Here is a 19943-nt window from a genome sequence, read left to right on the forward strand (position 1 = left end):
TTTCTGGTTTTCCTACCATGCCTGAAGACTGAAACTTAACACTTGTTTAGTACCAGGCAATTCTTTTATTTTACTTAAAAGCACTGATAAAATCTAGATTTATGACTGCATTTTGTTTAGACGGTATTCATTTAAGATTGCTTGTTTTTACACAGCTGAGACATTCAGCTACTTTAAAAAAAATACTGACATTTTGTAGAAACTGCTGATTTTGCTCAAAGAAGAGTATTGCTATGATTGAGAGACTTGTTTAAAGTATTGCTTTAAAACAGAATTACAAGTTACAGACTAAGGACAATGCTGTAACCTAGATAATGTGATATACACGAAACAGCCATATAATAAAAGCACTTATATAATTTTATGTAGGTCTCCAATAAGAGCTCTGATGCGTCACGCCATGGACACTTGATGTCTGAGGGCACCCTGTGTTATCTTGTACTAGGACTTTGGCAGCAGATCCTTTGGGTCCTGTGTGTTGCAGGGTACAACCTCCTTAAATCGGTTTGTTCCGGCACGTCCCACCGACCCTCGATGGATTGGCTGCTGGGGAGTTTTGAGGCCAGGTCAGCAAGCAAATGTTCATCCGTCCGTCCCCCACCCCCACCCCTGGACATTATGGAGCGGACCAGATCGAATATTCAGATCTTCGTCATTAACAGGGGCCGAATATCCAGGAGCCCAGAAACTGCTATTCGGGCCAGCCCTAAAAGTAACATTTACATAGGTCTAAGTTGTCCCAGCAGAGCATTTCATTTTAACATGACGATCAGTGCTATTCACTTTACCCATCAGTGGTTTTAATATTGTGTCTGATCCGTGTACATAAAGACACTATCAGTGTGTCTTAATCTATACTACATGTGAATTCTGAACAGGTTTATAGCTCACAAAGTAAATAAATGAAATATACTCAGACAGCATGCAGACTAAATATGGTTTTTGAGCGTGCCGTTGACGCATATTCAAAAGACATGGCTGCTCATGCTGGGAATTTTTTTTTACCTGAACTGTGGATGCAGGTAAGGATTTAGAAGGGAAAAAATTTTGGAAACAAAATGTAGGAAGAAATCTTACAAGTTACATTTTGATTTGTGCCTGTAAAGTAATAACTGATTGATTTTTAACACTTATTGCTAAAACCGTACAAAATTAACGTGGACTATGGGTTTGGGACACCGTTTATGACTTCAGTGTCTGTGGGGAGCCATAATAGCTCATGTGAAAACCTGACAAACCCCTTGTATGTTCTGTCATATTGCCATTAGAGGGCAGCATTAGCATTAAATATTGCAACCCCAGCCCCACAATGATTTTTGCTTCACAAGTATGGTGTAAAATTTTCAAACAAGTACTCTTCGGAAGGCAAAACAAGAATTTCAAACTTCATATTTATGTATAAAAACAGGTACAAACAAGACAGATAAAGACAAATTGCAATTCAAGTTGGTGATACAAAATCTTCTCTACAATATTTGAGCAAAGTCCATCTGAGTGCGTATACACGGCTGTACACGAAAACCCTGCAGTGAGCTTATGATCTCCAGTATGTATGAGGAAGACCTTAAAAGTGTCTTTAAAGAGTGTCGAGACTCTTCAGCCTCCGGTCAGTGAAGAAGCGGTGTGTCTGGTGGGTCAAGTTTTGCTCATTACCTCCAGCTGACGCACCAAAGTAGGACAACATGGACCTGTTGTTCTGCCGCTGTGCTGCCTTCTCTCCGTCCTCTTCGTCATCATCCCTGATGAAAGATTCAACAAAACAAGCTTGATATTTACACTGTGATTTGTAGTCGTCTCCTGAGGGCAAATGATTTGCCCAGACTTCAAGTGTGACCTGGTCAAAGGACTTGTGGTTTACAAACAATACACCCCATGTAAATGTTCTTATCTACAAACACACAACAAAGCAAAATTTATTTATTTAGAAAGACAATCTATTAAGCTGGAAACTAGTTTAATGTTTTGAGACAATGTTTATCAGATAAATACATGTGAATAAATAGCAGAGACAACAATTTTCTGGATCTTGGGATCACATTTTATGCTGAATTTCCAAAGATATTCTCCTTTGATGGCATAAATCAACCCATTTTTTAAATACATCCAAGGCTGTTGATCAAGAACAATGCTCTTTACCAGTGGACAGTCACCGCCTTGCTGTCCATCAGGGTTTGGGCAGTGCTCCAGCTGAACCGAACAAACTGAGGGTAACCAAATACTGGGTCAAGATACTTCAGCAGCCATGCTTTAGTCTTTGGGTCTGGAAATGCAGGAAAGAACAGGTCTCATAATGGTTTAACCATCAGGTTTAATTAGGCAGTGTTACAAGGGAAATGAATTTTTAAAAAATGAAATGCCTGCTAACAGGCTAATCATTCAAATGCAATTTAAATAATACATTTTAGAATGTCAGTGTAGGAGAATTACAACATCTGTGGATTGTTTATTACCATTTGGGTATCCTGAGCCATAATCTGAGTCCACCTCTCCCAGGTCCTCTGCAAAGTTCCAGCCTTTTACAACTCGATCCCTAGCAACCTGACAAAACCAAATTGCATTAAACTTACTGATTACAAGTTAAAGACATAAACAGTAGTATTGCACTGTTACTTCAATAACATCAAACAGAGGCCACTAACAACTGCTAAAAACTTGTACCTGAAGCCTTGTCAAAGTCAGGATGTTTGAAGAAAATAAATGAAGACCATTCTGCTTTTTCGAACAGATTAGTCTAAAACAATAAAACCTCAAAGGACCCAAAGACTGATGTACACACAACATGGTCACATAAGTTACACAATTGAAGAGTGGATTCAGATCCCCACTCCTGTGTAACACACAAAAAAATACCAAAAAACAACTGTGATATCATAACAAGAAAAGGAATTAAACTGTCATTGCATATTCAAATACCCTTGTGCTACTTGAAGGCAAAGTGAAAGCCTGAGAAAAACTTGCTTCACAACTGCTCATAAGATCACCTTATTTCAGTAAAGGTTCAAGGCTGATATGGGGCTAACAAACTGCACAAGTCATGAACATGAATGGCAAATATTAAGATCCACAATGCAGCCGGTTGCTTACCTTTGCACAGATACTGGCTGCACTGACAACAGGGAAGAGAGAGTCAGCTTTGGGCCTCACAGTCACCTCAATACCTGGGAACCGCTTAGAGAGTTTCTCCTCATACTTTTCCGCTGGGCCGACTGTGTCCACATAAACCTGCAGACCATCAGACAGATGGAAGAAAGCAGGCAGAGGCAAAACAGATGGAGCATATAGGGAAGATGACAAAAGAAGAAGAAAGAGGAGTCCCATTCAGTTTGAATGAAAAAGCTTCTGCTGCCTTCAAATAATAACTAGAATAAGTCCCTCAAAACTGTGTGCCTCCACCAACCAAATCGCAGTTTACATCTACTTCTGTCCAGACTTGACCTTTTAGATATAAAATGTCATCACTTCATCATTTTACCGAATTAGACATTGGTTGTGCATGAACTCAGGTTCTGAGGTCTCAGTGACCTTTGACAACCAAAATGTAATCAGTTCATTGTTTAGCTCAAGTGAACATTTACATTAAATTTGAAGAAATCCCCTCAAAGCATTAAAAAAATGTGGAGACATCAAAACTAAAATCTTCAGTATTCCTGAATTCAATTTCCACAGTTTAGTGGAAAATGAAGAAATTAAGGTCACCCTTTGATCAAAAGAGTATAAATATTACATTTAATTAAAGTTTTTCAGGGTCAGCAATGGATACAAACAGGACAGTCTGAAATATGACAAAGTCGCAGGAAATTGTGTGCAAAAGATGCTCTACATGGATAGAGGACCACAATAAAGCACAATTAGTCTACATAGAGTGAAAAATAATACACACACTCACATCCAGGTAAGTTATCTGTTACACACCTCTTTCAGCTGTACTCCACTGTCCAAAGCATACTGTACTAGACCAATTGCGGTATCATGTGAAAGGGCATTCAGGTTGTATTTTGTCCTTTAAGCAAAATCAAAGATTATGTCAGTAAATGTGAATCACAGTAACAAGTCTCAATGTGCTGCCAGATGTGTGCAGCTACCTCTGTAACATGCTGGTAGAGATGGTGTTGGGTGAAAGAATCTGCAGAGCCCAGCCTACATAACTTTTGGCTTCATCCAATTTTTGGAAAAGATTCTCTCTTTCTGCCTCCGTTAAGGTCTTCGAATCTGACGAGGGAGAGACAAATTAGTGAGAATGAAAAGAATATTTTTATTTACCACCGCTGAAAGAAAAAAATCTATTCATAAGACATTATTTATTTGCTGGTGGTATCCTTTTTTGATCATGAAATTTCTACATTGACAGCAGTGAGGATGAGACAACCTTCTCAGATTGTCAAATTGCAATTGCACAGATGCAGGTCAACAGGAATACCTGCCACTTTCAAGTCCTTCAGGTCCTCCTTTCTGGAAACTGGACAGAAACATATCCCATACACCATAGGCCCTAAACCACAAAAAAAGTCAACACAATTAGTATATTTACTACATGGCACATTTAATGGCTAAATCAAATTCACCTGGAGCTCAGACTGCAAATAAAATTATCAATCTGCAAAAGCATGCTAAAGTGTCCTTGGGAAAGGCAACAAACCCCAGATTGCTCCTAATGGTGGACAAGCACCTTGTATAGCGGCTCTGTCGCCATCAAGGCTCAAGGTTACTTCATCTACACCAGTGGGTAGATTTGTTTTGCAATAGAAAAATGATAGTATTTGTAATTCCATAACAAAACACACATTGAACATGCCAGGCAGGTACTTGATCGAGTGATAAGACAAAAAAGTGCTCAGTGTTCTGCCGTTCACCAATAGAGCAGCAAGGACAAATAAAAAGATAAAATAAATAAGATAAATAAAAATAAAACACAATAAAAAACCTAAGAGAAATTAAAGCAATCTCTGGGATAAAAAAAAACAGGACAAGAACACAGAATTTAAAAGTCACAATAATGAATAGAGCTAAGAAAAAAGACACATTAGTTTTGAGTTCTTTGAGCGAGACGCTTCTGATGAAGGCGAGAGCTTTCGCCAAAACTGTCAAGAAGTTAATCGACATCTATCTAATCATTCTATGTCTGAACAAAAGAACTCAAAACTAATGTATTAACAAGAAGACATGATTAACGTTTTCAGCTATTACAAAAATAGGACAAATAAATAGAATAAAATAAAATACAACATCACTACTTCTTATACAGTTCAGTGACGGTGACAGGAAAAAAGCTGTTTTTATAACACTTTGTCCTGCACCTAAAAATCTCCATCCAGAGGGAAGAAGCTGCAATTCACCGCGCTATTGCTGAGTGAGTGAGTGCGAGCGTTTGTGTGCGTCAATGAGTGAATGGAAATCACATCGCAAAGCACTTTGGAGAACCTAGCAGAGGTTAAACGGCACTATGTACACTACCATCCAAAGTTTGGGATCACTTAGTGTCTGTATTTTTGAAAGAAAAGCAATGAAGACTACAATAAATTAATATGAAATACAGTCTAGACATTGTTAATGTAGCAAAACGACTATTGTAGCTGGAAACGGCTGATTTTTAATGGAATATCTACATAGGGGTACAGAGGAACATTTCCAGCAACCATCACTCCTGTGTTCTAATGCTACGTTGTGTTAGCTAATGGGGTTGAAAGGCTGATTGACGATTAGAAACCCCTTGTGCATTTATGTTAGAACATGAATAAAAGTATGAAAACATGAAACGTTTGAACAAAACATTTATATTATACAGTGATAATATAAATGCCACATATGTATTTATGGCAATAAATACTAACACTTATAAAAAATACTTTTCTAGTAAGAGTGTGTAAATGTGTCTAGTGTCACATTAGCAGACATCCTTAACTTGTTTTGTGTTTTTTTTTTTTTTGTCTGTCTTCCAAACTGAATAAAGTTGCATACCCAGCACAGGTCCCCTGCCTGCCTCGTCAATGCCCAGACAGCAGTCCTCCGTCCTGCACACTTCAGGGATCTCAGAGGTTAACTGGCAGCTCACAGAGTTGTCGGCTTCAAAGGGGTTCAGGTCCATGACTGCCTGCTGAAAGGATAACCGACGTTTATTATTTTGACGTCTTTGTCAGCTTTCAGAGGGCAACTGACTGCTACGTTAGCTGCACTATCTCTTGTGCTGTTTTGCTGTAAACGAACCCAACCGTTAGCTAAATGCTACAAACTACTCAAACGGGGGCATTTCTGACTCCGACACGCGGACGTTTTGTGTTTAAATTATTAGTTCAGGGAGTTCGAAGGGGAAAAAAACATGTATCAGAGTTGCTAAAGTTATTTCTGACCTGTTTTAGATGTGACGAGACCGTTTTCAACTTTACGTTATGTTCGTTTCTGTTTGCTGCAGATTTGGCGCCGCTGGGACGACGTCACGTGCTTCTTTTTCTACGATGAGTTTTAAAGCGCAGCACCGCCACCTGTAGGCGTGGAGTCTCACCGGAACAGTCGCAGCTCTACAGGACACCGAGACGACCACAGGTTATTTATTTATTCATTGTTTTAATGTACAGACCTTTAAGACACAATTCCATGATCCAGTGGAATTGGATGTTGATACATTATTAAATAAAGTAACAAACAAAAACGAAACCAGAAAATGATAGCTTGACAACACAAAGTTTCAAGGAGAGAGAGAGAGTCATTCTCATTCTCTTCAGATTTAACCGATTTTATATTGACGAGAGGCAGCAGTACATCTTTAGTCTGAAACCAGCTCTGAAATGCCAACATCTCTGCACAGGTTCATACTGATGTTTTACATGTGAGGAGTAGTGGGGGACTTGTTCCTTACAAATAAGGAATCCTGCTATATAGAAATACTTTGATACTACTAAAAGTGCTGCATTCAAGCAGCAGGAGTTACTTACACCAAATGTAAACGTGTCATCTAGCTAAAATGTAAATAGCATTTCAATGATTTTACTGGTCTGATGAAAGCAAAAGAAGTGATGTCCAGGTATGTTGATGTAACATTTGACAGTAAAAATAAGCTACTGTGTTTTCTTTTTTGAAGTAACATATATATCTACAGACATTTTTGCTGTTTATAGGAGAATCATATGCAGTATTAACCATTAGTCTGGATAAAAATATGACTCATACTTGTTTTTGCAATACATTAAAATGTAAGAATAAGACCTTTAATTAATTGGAGAGACACCCCCATCCTGATAAATTCCAACCTAATGTAGACTAAAACATCCCTGGTGAGAGGTGATTTGACATTGTTATGTGAGGAATTCAATTAAAATACTGACAATGATAATAAAATTATTGTGAAGTTTTGTTCCAAGCCCAGTGATTAATAACCAAACTGTTCAATAATCTAAAATAATTTATATATGTTATCTAACATTTGTGTTTCAGTTAAAGTAAGAGCAATGTCAAGTTTTAAAAATAAACTAATTTGTAATGATGAGAATAATTTGTGAACAAGCGCTTCCTCAGTAATTTATGTTTGTTCATTTTGACAAAATCTGTTACGATTTGAGTACCTGTTAAATTTGTTTACTAAACCGTGCTTCTTGTGAACATATTATCTATCTATCTATCTATCTATCTATCTATCTATCTATCTATCTATCTATCTATCTATCTATCTATCTATCTATCTATCTATCTATCTATCTATCTATCTATCTATCTATCTATCTATCTATATATATATATATAGATTTTCAAAATGCATACACTTTAAATGAAAATAGACATTATTCTTAACCTTAACCCCACATGCATAGACAGATTATCCTGTTTGGTCTCAGGCTAAAAATACTCACAATGGACCCCCCTTTATGACTTTTTCTCATAGTTTCCTTATATACAAAGGTATTTAGAAATATGTGCCATGTATTTTTTTATGAGACAGGCAGACTAACTATGCATGCCCCACCTTTAAGACCTGTATAATTTGAAACAAAATTGTGCTTTGATTTGCAAGTAAACATCTGAATATAAGACAAACAATGCACAATTAATAAGGACCTGCTGTGTCTGATTGGGAGATCAGTCCTAATAATGGATGAAAACTCTTTATTTAGCAACAGTATATGTTGCTGAGGTGCATTTTTGAATGCTGTTTTTGCATCTTAGTTGGCTTCTACTTCTGGAACTTCAACAAAATCTACTTAAATGTGACCAGTGTGACCATTACATTGATTTTCATATGTCTTCTACTATTTTGATTTCTTAGGCAATTACAAGTTTGTTTTTCAGTTTTTACAATGTCCAGGAGGCAGGTCACGATCTTGAACCCCAGAAGCAGCCGTGTGAACATTCTTTCAGCAATGTTTCAATTCAATTCAATTCAATTCAAATGTATTTATATAGCGCCAGTAACGGGTCAAATTGTCTCAAGACGCTTTACAGAATCCATATGCCTGAACCCCCAGAGCAAGCCCTAAGGCGACTCTTCTTCACTTCACTTTTCTGTCTTTTCACCTCCATTACTCAAAATATGATTTATCAGTGCTTGTGCCTCCTCTGATTGGCTGAATTTACTCAATTTTTCGAAATTTTCTAAGTTTTTCTTTAAAAATGAAGTAGTTGCCCCCGGATTTGAGTGGCTCTGTGAAAAGCTTACCTTCTCCGTGGTAATTGCAAGTCTCACCCCTCATTCTGAATATTGTTGCTTTACATTTTAAGACCTCTGTCACCCTCTTTTGTGTGCCACACTCTCCACCTCATCGGCAGTAATGAGCTTGACATTTTAATTTTAGATGCCCTTTGAGTGGGTTTAAACTGTAGCTGAATGTTGGAAGCAGGGAGGGAGCTTCAGGTGGAGAGGAGAGGGCAGCGTGAAAGGAAAGCCATGTACAAAAGTCCAAGTGTACACTGGTTACTGAGCTGAAATTGGCCTTGCCTCTGGCTCTTTACACCCACCCCTTCTCTCTGTTTCTGTCCCTCTGCCTCGCTGAATGGCTCTCTTTGTCTTTCCCAGTAACACCGCAGTCCCCAGCCGATTAAATGCGGGGAATTAGTAGTCAATTTTAACCTACCACACACACAAACACACTAAACAGCTTAGCTTGGTGGGGCTCTGATTGTGTTGTTATTACAGTTCACACGTCAGCAGCATGTTTTTAATTTACCTTTTTCACCCTTCACTTGCTAACGGCTCCGCGTGTTATTTCTGAACCATTGCTGCTGCATTAAATGAGTCTCACACAGGATTCTTTCTTTTTTTTTATAAATAAATTGATTTAATAGATGACAACAATAATATTTCAACATAGCTTTTCTTGTAAGGAAGCAAAAAAAAAATATTCAAGTGAATGTATAGCAAACACTTTACAAAACTATCCAGAATTATACAAAATGAAGGAAGCAAAGGTGTGACACACGACGCATTATTACATAAAAATAATAACTACATGGTAAAAGGGTCAGTATAAAATGATAGAGTATGTGTCAGTTGAAGCTGTGGTAATGACCATTATTCACATTGCTGAAGGGCGAAGAGGGCTGTTTGGGCACAACATAGGAAGAAACCGTTTTGGCCTACATGCGGACCAGAACGGGTCGCACATGTGATTCTAATCCTTAAGTAGGACCCAAAGCTGGCCAATCATCTCGAGAGATTTGGTTGAGACTTTGTACTTATAGATTTTTAACTCAGTTATTCGATAAATCAATGGTGAATCAGCAAACTGTTAGGCACTTATGAAGCAAAATAAAAAGGAGAGTATTCTAAAGTGGAGTTTCTGAATGTTTTAATCTCTGCAGCCGATCGGGTATCAAGGGTCAGATTTCTCCTCTGCTATTGGCACAAAATGATCAGAACTGAGGTAAATGTCCGAGACTGAGCGACATGTTGAAATACATATTTAAGAGCTCTCTTTCCCTCTCTTTTTCCTATTTGTTCCCCTTAAACGCTTACTTGTTGAGTTCAGTGACGTCAGTGTAAAGAACAGAGATACACATTGTGCTATCTACAGAATCAAAAGAAAAAAAAAAAGTTGCAGCTATCCTTTTCTGGCCATGAAAGAAACCAACCCCAGGGAACATCTTAGTGAAACAAAACATGCTTTTTCCCAAAGCAGTGGTGCAGATGTATATGCGTAATATCAAATCAGTCACAATAAAGTTACACCCTAGGATATCAACAATGACAATAAACTTACTACTCATATAAAATAACACAAAAAACATCCTTAGTTTGGTTAATAAAATCTGATTATGTCAGTCAAAACCCATCACTTCTGGGTCAAATCAGAGTCAATCCAGTATTTGTCCGCTCCCAAGTGTCCTCTTTCGCTCATCAAACTCTTGTCACTACACATCTCAACTCGTACATTTATGATGGCACACGTTTGTTAAGGTTTTTCTTATTTTTGATTGGCTGTTGACCCATGAATCACACTTTATACTGTGTGAGTTTGTGGCTGTTTTATAACTGTGTAAGGCCCCGTGGATGCATCTTGCATTATATTGGCTAAAAAAGTAAAAACATCTAATATAACGTCAATATGGCACAGGCACACACACACACACATACACGCATGCATGCACGCACATACACAATCAGACACTCGCATATTTTCGCACACACAGATCCACTCACACGCTTCCCATATTTCCCTCTGCTCAGCTGGTCTCCCTCAAGGTCTTGTGAGTGTGGTGTAAACAGGCTGCTCCCAGTGTGTGGGGCTGTGAGAGGGGGCAACACTGGAGGGGTCTCCTATGGTCGTGTACAGAGGCCTCTGTGTAGGGCCCATGTAGGAGAAGGCTGAGTACAGCCCAGGGGCCTGGCTGGAGTGGGCATAGTACGCCCCAGGGGCCTGGTGCTCGCTATACTCAAACTGAGCCCTGGAGGCCAGCGAGGGGAAAGCAGAGCCATAGTGAGGGAGGCTGAGCGGGGTGTAGGTGACATGGGTGCCTGAGGAGGGAGAGGATGAGGCCTCGGCGTAGTGGCTTCCGGACGCAGACTCACTCTTGATCTGAGCCTTGGAGGGGTCGGAGGAAGACGGAGAGGCCCTGAGGCTGCTGCTGCTGCTTGGAGAGCCAGGCGGAGTGCCCGCTAGCCGCAGCCAGGGCATAGGCGTAGGACGAGGCTGAGGATCCAGCTGCAGGGGCCCGGTTCCGCTCTGAGGGTGGCCGTTGGGTGGAAGGTACTGGTCGAACTCATTCACGTCAAACGGCTCAATGTTGGACATCACCTCGTGGCTGATCTCGCCGATGTCCATGGTGCCGAAGTCGATGTGGGGTTTAGCACTTGATGACGAGGGACCACCGGATGCTCCCTCAGCTCCACCCCGAGGGCCCCCCTTGACCCTCCTGATCCTCCAGCCGCTCCTGCTCCCCCCTCCCTCTTGGCATCTGACAGTTTACCAGACTGGAGCTCTGTCTTTGGGGTGGTGGGGGGCGTGGGTGGGCTGTGACCCTGACCTAGAGGGGAAAGAAGAAGGAGGAGCATGGTCAGGTAAAACACTGCTTAGTTCTTTTATGACAGAATTGTAGCTCAGATTTGTCTCTGACATGTTGCCATTTTTTCTTGACCAAATATCTTTTGAAACACTCATTTTAAAAGCGTGTCCCAAACTCATCACCTACCAGCAGGATGGTGGTGATGGTGGTGGTGGTGGTGCAGGTCACCCAGTGGGGACCCAGCCCCACCATTGTGCTCCAGATGTAGGGTCTTGTAGTGTGACTGGGAGTGGCTGGCCTCCCCTTCCCCTTGGCTATCGGACTCACTCGTAGTCGTTAGTTTGCCGTTTTTGCGTCTCCGGGGCTGGTACTTGTACTCCGGGTAGTCCTTCTTGTGCTGTTTCCTCAGCCTCTCTGCCTCCTCGATGAATGGCCTCTTGTCATTCTCGTTCAGCAGCCTAGGGGGGTGGGGGGTTGAGGGGGACAACGACTGATTTAGTCTTATAACACCTCTGGCTTCATATGGAAAACACTTTATTAGATTATGTGTGAAAATGATAAATATTGTTCTATTTGTGCTGTGCGTAATGGATACATGGAAACAACTCGCCATTTGGCTCGTATTAGCCTTGATTTGTATGGATTTTATAACACGTTTTAAGGAGCACAACATAAAAACATCAAGTTGATGTTTGTTTTTGTGTGTTTTCTTCAATAAAACATCTAACTGACGTTCTAATTTGTGCACTTTTTACATTTAAATCAGCACCAATATCCAGACACATCCTTTACGCACGAACACAGGAAATGTGCCCCTGTATGGCCGCACTGTTCTTTTCAGGGACACGCTCTCCATACAAACCTCCACAGTTTGCCGAGGGTCTTGCTAAGCTCCGCGTTGTGCAGGTGGGGATACTGGTCCGCCAGCTTCCTCCTCGCCGCTTGAGCCCACACCATGAAGGCGTTCATGGGCCTTTTGACGTGGGGTTTAGCTTTGTTTCCGTTGTTTACACGCACCGGCATGGGCACAAGTGTCCAGTCATATCCGTCCCAGCACCTGGCTGACCGCTTCCCTGATGCCGATCGGGAAGCGGTCGTCCTCTTCTTCTGATTTGGCTCTGGCTCTGCCTTCTTCATCCCCGCTGCCGTCACCCACACAGAGCGCGGTCAGCTGTTGCGGCGGCCCGGTCAGAGGTGAGTGCTGTCCGGGTGCCGCTCCGGGTTGAGTCGGTGACAGTGAGTGACCATCGTCTGACCCTCCGGGACTCAGCTCCGCCTCGGACAGGCTGTGCTCCTCGCCAGACATTTTTTAAAAGAATAATTTCAACTAATTACACAACAACCCTTTAATGTAGAATTAGATTTTAGAATGAGTCCAAACGATTCGACGTGATTAAATCGTTTTAAATGGAAGTCCGGAGTCTCCAGTGATCCCAGTTATTGCTGGCTCGTCTCAGGCAAAGCCATACTGCTGCGTAAAAGTGTCCAAATCCTTTCCACCGCGTCGCCTAGAAGTCCTTTTTCAGTAGCAGCAGCTTTATCTGAAAATCATACACACGACAGAAACGCTTCAGTACCAATAAAGTCCACAGGTCGAGTTGGTTAGAATTTTAGTTTTGCTTTGAAACTAAAACTTGCTCCGGTTCACTTAAACAGGTGAAGAGATCTAGCGGACTAAATGTGACCATCAAACGGCCAAGCCTGCATGTTTAGCCAATAAAAAATCCGTCCGGACAGGAAAAACGTATCCAAAAAATAATGATAATAATAATTATTATTATAACAATATTCCACCGAAAAATTATTTTTTTATAAAAGCCAAATGAATGTCAAACCTCTCTCTTAGTGAAAATAACACAAATACAGCGGGGAAATAAATCTTCTTCTGAAATATTTATCTATTAATTATCTTTCATGTTCGAAATTTTGTTTTATAAAATTACATAACTTACCAATTTAGATGTCCAGCGGTTCAGCATGGGAGTGTGTGTGGCTGACTGTAGAGCCGATGAATGGCTGCTCTGTGTGGCAACGCCGGAGCTTAAAGAGCGCCTTGTGAGGAGGACAGGGAGGAAAAAAAGTGATTGAAAGTGGAAAACATTCCCAGAGAGACAGCATTCCAGCACGCAGTCCGCCCCGCCCCCGACGCACCACGCTGCCCTCTCATTGGCCCTCTAATTATCCCGCTGCTCTCCGATTGGACGAGAACAGCGCACTGTTAATGTCCGTCCGTCCATCACTGCAACATTTCCAACAGAGAAGAGGTGAGATTTTACCTTGGAGTGGCTTAAATGACTGTACAGTGCGTCCATTTAGAGGCAGGAGAAGGCCAGCTTTGTTAGACGTGTTGACATGTTAGGCCCAATATCACACAAATAAACAATCGTGAGGAGAGTTATTGGCCCGTGTGGTCACGTTCCTGAAAAAAAGAAAACTAAAAAATCAGACGTGAATTGCAAAGTTGACCTACGATTGAAGATTTTGTTTGTTTGTTTGTTTGTTTGATGCAGGAAATGTAGCTCACAAATTTTAGTTTTAATAAGCTCATCAGTAAACTTGACCCCAATTAAAAGCAGAGAAGAAAAATAAAGCATAAGCAGTTACTGCCAAACTGTGTGTGTGTGTGTGTGTGTGTGTGTGTGTGTGTGTGTGTGTGTGTGTGTGTGTGTGTGTGTGTGTGTGTGTGGTGTGTGTGTGTGTGTGTGTGTGTGTGTGTGTGTGTGTGTGTGTGTGTATGAAGCCACTAATTCGACTTAAAAAGGGAGACAAACAAGCCCCTGATCAAGATGTGTTTAATGTGCCATGGGTCAGAAATCAATGGTGAACTTTGGTAAACTTCCGATTTTTTTCATATCAAATTCCAAAAAATCACGTCCAGTGGAACCTTATCGCTGATGGTATCTGGAAACTACAGAAGGAAATAAAAGGCCTGATGTGGATCAAACGCAGCGAACTCTGTCTTATTATTCCACCATTTCCTAAAATGTAAATAACGGGAATACTTTATTCAACTTGTTGCTCTCTTTCATGAATTCTGCATCTTTAATGTTGGATTTTTGCCTCCACGCTTGTAGGCCACGGTTTGGTAAAGCGTGGCCTGACGGGAAAGGAAGATAATCGACTTTAAGCAGTATCTGATGCGCACCCGGACACACACACACACACACACACACACACACGCACAAAATGAATGCAACAATGACCCCTGTGTGTCCGCTGCCTCTCATGTTGGAGCCCGACTCTCGGTTTTCTCCCTCTCTCTCTCTCTTCTCTCTTTGCTCTCTTTGTCTCCATCTCAGGTGAATTGTAGCCATGTGATCAAACGCCCAAGCCTCTATCCATTAACCCTCGTAAATGAAAAAAAGGGGAACAAAAAGCAGTTTTGTGCTGCAAACATGGAAAAAAATGATAACAGAGAGCGATGTGTGCGTCTTTCTCCCCTTATGTCCGAGCATAGACACTGGTCGCGCACACATAGAAAATACTCTGCGGCAGACGGGACACATGGATCCTCTCTTGTTTTTCCTGCGACACTTTTCTGTCTCTAAATTCAAACTGCAGCACCTGGATCTGGGCCTCGGAGGTGCTGGTGGTAGGGAGGCTGTCTTTAGGGGGGGAGGCTGGTGGTGGAGGTGGTGGAGGAGGTGAGGGTGGGGAGACACCTACATGCTGCACCCCGACAAACCAACCAGCTTATGTTTGGATCCTGCGTGAGGCCTCCGAGCCGTGTGAAGTGAGTTGTGCGTTTTATTTGTGTGTGCGTCCGTGTTGCAGGACGTGTGGTGATTGCTCTTGCAGGAAAGTGTTTAAAATGTGCAAGGTCGTTGGGCAGGTTTTTCTCTCTTCTCCGTGATGCTTGTGCTGAAGTTGAGGGCCGGAGCAGGCTGCGGTTTTACGCACAGAGTTGAGTTAGTGCAGATGGATGTTCATGACCCCCCAGGGAATGTTTGTGGCAGGGAGAGGGGGATCTGACATGTAGAAATGTAATAATTTATAATTCCCCTTCAAATGCAGCCGATATTCTATTTAATCCGAAGCCTAATGGGTTAAAAAATAGCCCTGGATCAGTGTTAAAACCTTTGACGCTGCAGAAATAACTTAACATCCTAACAACTCCAGTGTCTACTATCTTATTTATTGATATTCGTATCATATTGTTAACGGGTTGATTTCGATTCCCGGAGAACTAAAGCATTTTATTTGTGAGTTGGTGTCTAAAGTATTGTGCCTGTGCAAATTCCACACTCTGTCTTTCCAAATTGCGCAATTTCGTGTTAATTTTTTAGTCCAGAAAATGAACGGCAGTTTCTGGAGGGAAAGATGTGTGAAAATGTAGGTTTTTAGATTCTGCTGCATATTTAATTTAATCATACTTCGATTCAAAGTCAAACAACATGCAGCTTTTGTTATAATGTGCGAAATAAAATAAGTGGTTCCCAAGCCAAATTCTTTCAATCCAAATGTGTTTTTTCTTATTTAAAATGAGGCTTAATCATGCTGATAAAATAATGAAGCGAACTTTTCACGCCTGTATATGAATTATCATTACATAAATTAACAAAATCAAAGCTGTTATTGAGTTTTCATTAAACTAAAAAGAGAAGTACATATATTATTAATTTGCGCACTTAATGCAGCTTCTTAGTAAAAATGTGTAATAATCGAAAAAGAAAAGCGTCGTGGCCTTTAATATCCACCATGAACCAGGTGTCTGAGATGTTTAATAAAGTGTTTCTCAGCAGTTAGAAAGTGCAGTTTTATTTCACAAATTAACGTGTATTTGTTGAAACGAACGAAAATGAGGGAGAGAAAAAATTCGGTTTTGGTGCTGCGTGAAGTTTAGTTCATCTGTTGCACCTTTTACGTCCCAGCAGGCCTCAAAAAGTCACTCAGACTCTCACATTGTGCTGGATTCGTCTCTGTAGATGCTGATTTGATTCCCTTTATGTGGTTTCTTAATTATAATGTTAATTATAATGTCCTGCTTGTTTGTCTGCAGGCTTTGTTTTCTAATTTAACACTGCTAAGTTTCTGTCTCTGCATCCGTACTTTTCAGACACATCTACCTGTCTTTAAAGTAAATTATAATTTGAACTGATTTTTATTTTTAAGTCATTTTCATCAAATCTTCTGTAATTTGTTGTTGCATGTATTTTTTTTTTCGTGCAGTTGTGATTGAATTCAGTTGAAGCTATTTGGAAGTTTGAGGAAATGAATGCATTTCAAAGTGGAACTAGAAAAGAAGACAGCAAATGCCAAGCTCATTCAGTTTAACTGAAATTTACGGTCTAAAGATTTGAGCATCCAGTAGTTGATTTAATTTGAAGGGAGAGTCTTTAACTGCACTTTGAAAACTTTGTTTGTTTCAGTATAAGATTTAGTGAAACTAGTGATGTTACAATGTTTGACTGTGCCTGAAAAGACCACATTTTAAAATCATTTACAGCCTAAAAAGATGCCAAAAAAGCACATCAGAGCTTTCTACCCATCTGTTTTCCAGCTCATAGCTCACTTTCAGTCCACTCGTTACACCTGTCACTAAAATCCCCACAGAGAAACATTATCTGTTCAAATCCTGCAATTTATTTGTGTTTTCTCCATGCATTTTCTAGCATTTCCTGTGTCCTGTATGAAACCATCATGAGCCTCGGGGCAGCTGTAACTTGTTAGAAAATAGAGCTCACATGGTTGTATGAGTTCCTCCGCTAACCTGCCATGTGACTGCAGTAATGGGCCTCTCCATGGCTGCTCAGACCGCTGTGTCACAAGAATCTGTGTCCTGGGGGAGAGCAGGGGTGAGGATGGGAGGAAGGGGTCTCATGATCAGCCGGGAGGTCAGCGATTCTGATCGCAGAAGAGGTCAAAGTGTCAGGCTTCAGGTGCACAAGGTGTCCTCGACCAGGATGAAACTGAGATGAACTTATTCCCCAAGAATGTTTCTTGTAATGGATGTTGTTAGACAGAAAATTAAGTGATCAGGTGGTAGAAGAAAGTAGGAAGAGATTTTTAAAAAGACCTTTAGCTTTGCCTTAATACTTGAACAGCTCACAGGGGGGAATTCCTGAAATCTGATGATGGATGGAGAGAAAAGGCAAGAGAGAGGAAAACAGACATATGCAGATAGTGTGTGAGAGGGATGCAGATAAGGAAAGCATGCTCAGCGGTCAAGTATTCACATGCTGGGGTCACATTCTGCATTAAACTGATGTATAATTGGCGAAAGCATTCATTCCCATGTCAATAGGCACATTTGGCCCCAGATGAATGGCGTCACTTGTTCCGAACGATGACGAACTCAACAAAAGGATCTGAAATTATATGTCAGAAATGGCAAAAGATGGGCCCAGAAGCTTCAGATTTCACCGCATCGTGTTCCTGTGAGGTCGAAGCAGCCTGTTTAAATTGAACTTATCTGGAGGGTACAAAAGCTGTTCTCATGATTTGAGTTTCATCTGTGTTTTTCTTGCTTGGTGAAAAATAGTGTCATTCATAAATACCCATTTCCTCTCAGGGTCTGAGAGTGAAAAGCAGTCGAGGTCAGTGCTTTTTCTCGGGGAATTCCAGCTCTTGAGCTAGACTATCAATACAACTGCACCTCATGTGACTCTTCTGCCAGCTGCTATCTGAGACCTGCAGTGATTCAGGCCTTTCTCAGAAAAGGGAAGACATTTCCACCGTTTGAGAGGTTTTCCTAGGTCAAGAGCGTACAGCGATAACTGAGGATCAGACTCTGTTACTGGATCCCATAGGAAATATTTACTTGTTGACTGAAAAATGTGTGACAAACAAGGATTATAAATGGATTTCTAAAAGGTCACAGTGAAAGTAATGTTGCGAAAACAGAGAGCGCTGATAAACTTTCTATTTCAGTTGAAATTATTCTTGCCACAAAGTGGTGAAGTCAGTGCCTGCAGGTGTTTTTGTGGATTTATCACTTGATTTATCCATCATGCAGACTGTGTAAGTGGTGATGATGCAGTGACACGCCATCCCATGGGGCTGAATAAGAAATGATTCTGCTATCTGACCTCTGTCACTCCTTTTTCACCCATTTTCACCCAGTGAATTAGTGCAGCTGCACCACACTTAAATGGGTCCCCCTCTTTTTCTCTGGGAGTGTATGTGACCGACCATGAATCCTCTCTTTGTGCTCCGTCTGCACAGTTTCCCCCCTCTATAGTTTCTTGCCTTCTTCATCTTTTTTATTTGGGAGAGAGGGGCTTCGGTTGCGATGGCGGCAGCACTGGTGAGGTGGTAGCGATGGTGGTGGCGGCAGGGAAGAGGGAGGAGCGGGTAACTTGTTGGACCACATTCCTGTGCAGCTGTGGAGGCTGGTGCAGGGTGGGGGGGGTGGAGGGCAGAGCAGGATCATCATTGCATTGCAGGGCATCATGAATGGTCTATTGTTCGGTGGTTTGCTGTGTCCGCATCTCTTTGCCACAACTTCAGGCTGACTGGGAGCAATGGGAGAACAGCAAATGAACAAAAGAGCGACGAAGAAAGAAATTTAGAAATTAGTTTTTACACTGATGATGAAGAGAGAGACGGAAGAATCATGTTGGACAAAATGAAGCCAGAGTTTGAGACTGAGCCTGAGGAAGAGTCATAAACAAGTTTGACTCAGATGCAGGAGGATGTTGAAACTCAGAGTGTGATGATGAGGACGAAGATGGGAATGATGGAGACATGGACAATGGTGGCATTCATGCAGTTTTATGACGGGTTTGCCCTCAAGCCATACATGCCAACACACTGTTTAGTCATGCATTTATATCGACTGTTATCCACCACTTAAAATTCTTCCCTCTCCAGTGCAAGAAAGGCGACATCATCTGTTATTATCGATGTGTTTGTACCAAAATGTGGGAATATGATCTTGCTGATGCTTTTTTCTGTCAGATTCAATATATCAATGTAATATTTGTTCATATTCAATCATATAAACGTAAATTTTATTGTTGTGTGTGTGATGAAATGGTAATTGTGTCTCTTTAGGGTTACTTGTCTTGGATTTAGTTTCAAACTATTAAAAATAGGTTAAGTAAATAAAAGCAGAGATAAGACAATTGAAATACAGAAGAGATCCGGGGGAGATGGCCCCAGGTGAACCCTCGGGTCAGGCATCTTTAATTTTCATCCGTCCATCCATTCTCTATACACCCCTTTATCCTCACTAGGGTCGCAGGGGGTGCTGTTTTCTTTAATTTATATCCAGTTTCAAAGCTATGTGTATGAGAGGCTGTAGACAGTTTTCATATAAGACTACTAACAAAACACACACGTTTTTTTGAGATTACAATGTGCTTTGTGTGGTGTGAGTCTGTCTGGCTACAGAATGCAAAAACAGATGGTGAGAAACTTGCTCTGGTGCTCATGTAAATGACGTTTTCATCATTAGTGTGTTGAATTTAGTCGGCAGAAGCAAGAACTTTTCTGAAACTGTTAATTCTGGAAAAAAAAGTGAAGCCAAATCAGCATGTCCCTTAAAAAATCCTAACTACTACTACTACTATTACTAC

General features: G+C 41.0%; 2 protein-coding genes across 3 annotated transcripts; both read right to left on the reverse strand.

The window, feature by feature from the left end:
• Positions 1–1372: 1372 nt before the first annotated feature.
• Positions 1373–6459, reverse strand: rnaseh2a (ribonuclease H2, subunit A). Of its 2 annotated transcripts, none has more exons than XM_022190591.2 (9): positions 6345–6459; positions 5956–6091; positions 4418–4489; positions 4083–4209; positions 3913–4000; positions 3085–3222; positions 2451–2538; positions 2137–2260; positions 1373–1739 (listed from the first exon to the last, which is right to left on the reverse strand). In XM_022190591.2, the coding sequence occupies exons 2-9, from the start codon at positions 6080–6082 to the stop codon at positions 1577–1579; spliced, it is 927 nt and encodes a 308-aa protein (XP_022046283.1). In that variant the 5' UTR covers positions 6083–6091; positions 6345–6459; the 3' UTR covers positions 1373–1576. The 2 variants fall into 2 exon arrangements, with proteins under 2 accessions (XP_022046283.1, XP_022046284.1); XM_022190592.2 differs by having other exon boundaries at positions 5956–6088; positions 6345–6451.
• A 2771-nt stretch (positions 6460–9230) lies between these two features.
• On the reverse strand, positions 9231–13516 carry LOC110948882 (transcription factor Sox-10-like). Its single transcript, XM_022190633.2, is given in 8 exon segments — positions 9231–11033; positions 11035–11147; positions 11150–11324; positions 11327–11445; positions 11611–11882; positions 12287–12474; positions 12476–12965; positions 13377–13516. Coding segments are annotated over 7 exon segments (1497 nt in total). The 5' UTR covers positions 12731–12965; positions 13377–13516; the 3' UTR covers positions 9231–10658.
• Between the last annotated feature and the right edge of the window lie 6427 nt (positions 13517–19943).

Source organism: Acanthochromis polyacanthus, chromosome 3, assembly GCF_021347895.1.
Source record: "Acanthochromis polyacanthus isolate Apoly-LR-REF ecotype Palm Island chromosome 3, KAUST_Apoly_ChrSc, whole genome shotgun sequence".
NCBI classification, from domain to species: Eukaryota; Metazoa; Chordata; class Actinopteri; family Pomacentridae; genus Acanthochromis; species Acanthochromis polyacanthus.

Bases quoted from the DNA above. Each gene is read 5' to 3' on its own strand.
- rnaseh2a (XM_022190591.2), bottom strand. From the start codon at position 6,082: ATGGACCTGAACCCCTTTGAAGCCGACAACTCTGTGAGCTGCCAGTTA. The intron at 3,223-3,912 runs GTGTGTAACAGA...GATGGTCTGCAG, and splicing joins GTGGAGTACAGCTGAAAGAG to GTTTATGTGGACACAGTCGG. The intron at 2,539-3,084 runs GTAAGCAACCGG...TGGTTTTGTCAG, and splicing joins CAGCCAGTATCTGTGCAAAG to GTTGCTAGGGATCGAGTTGT.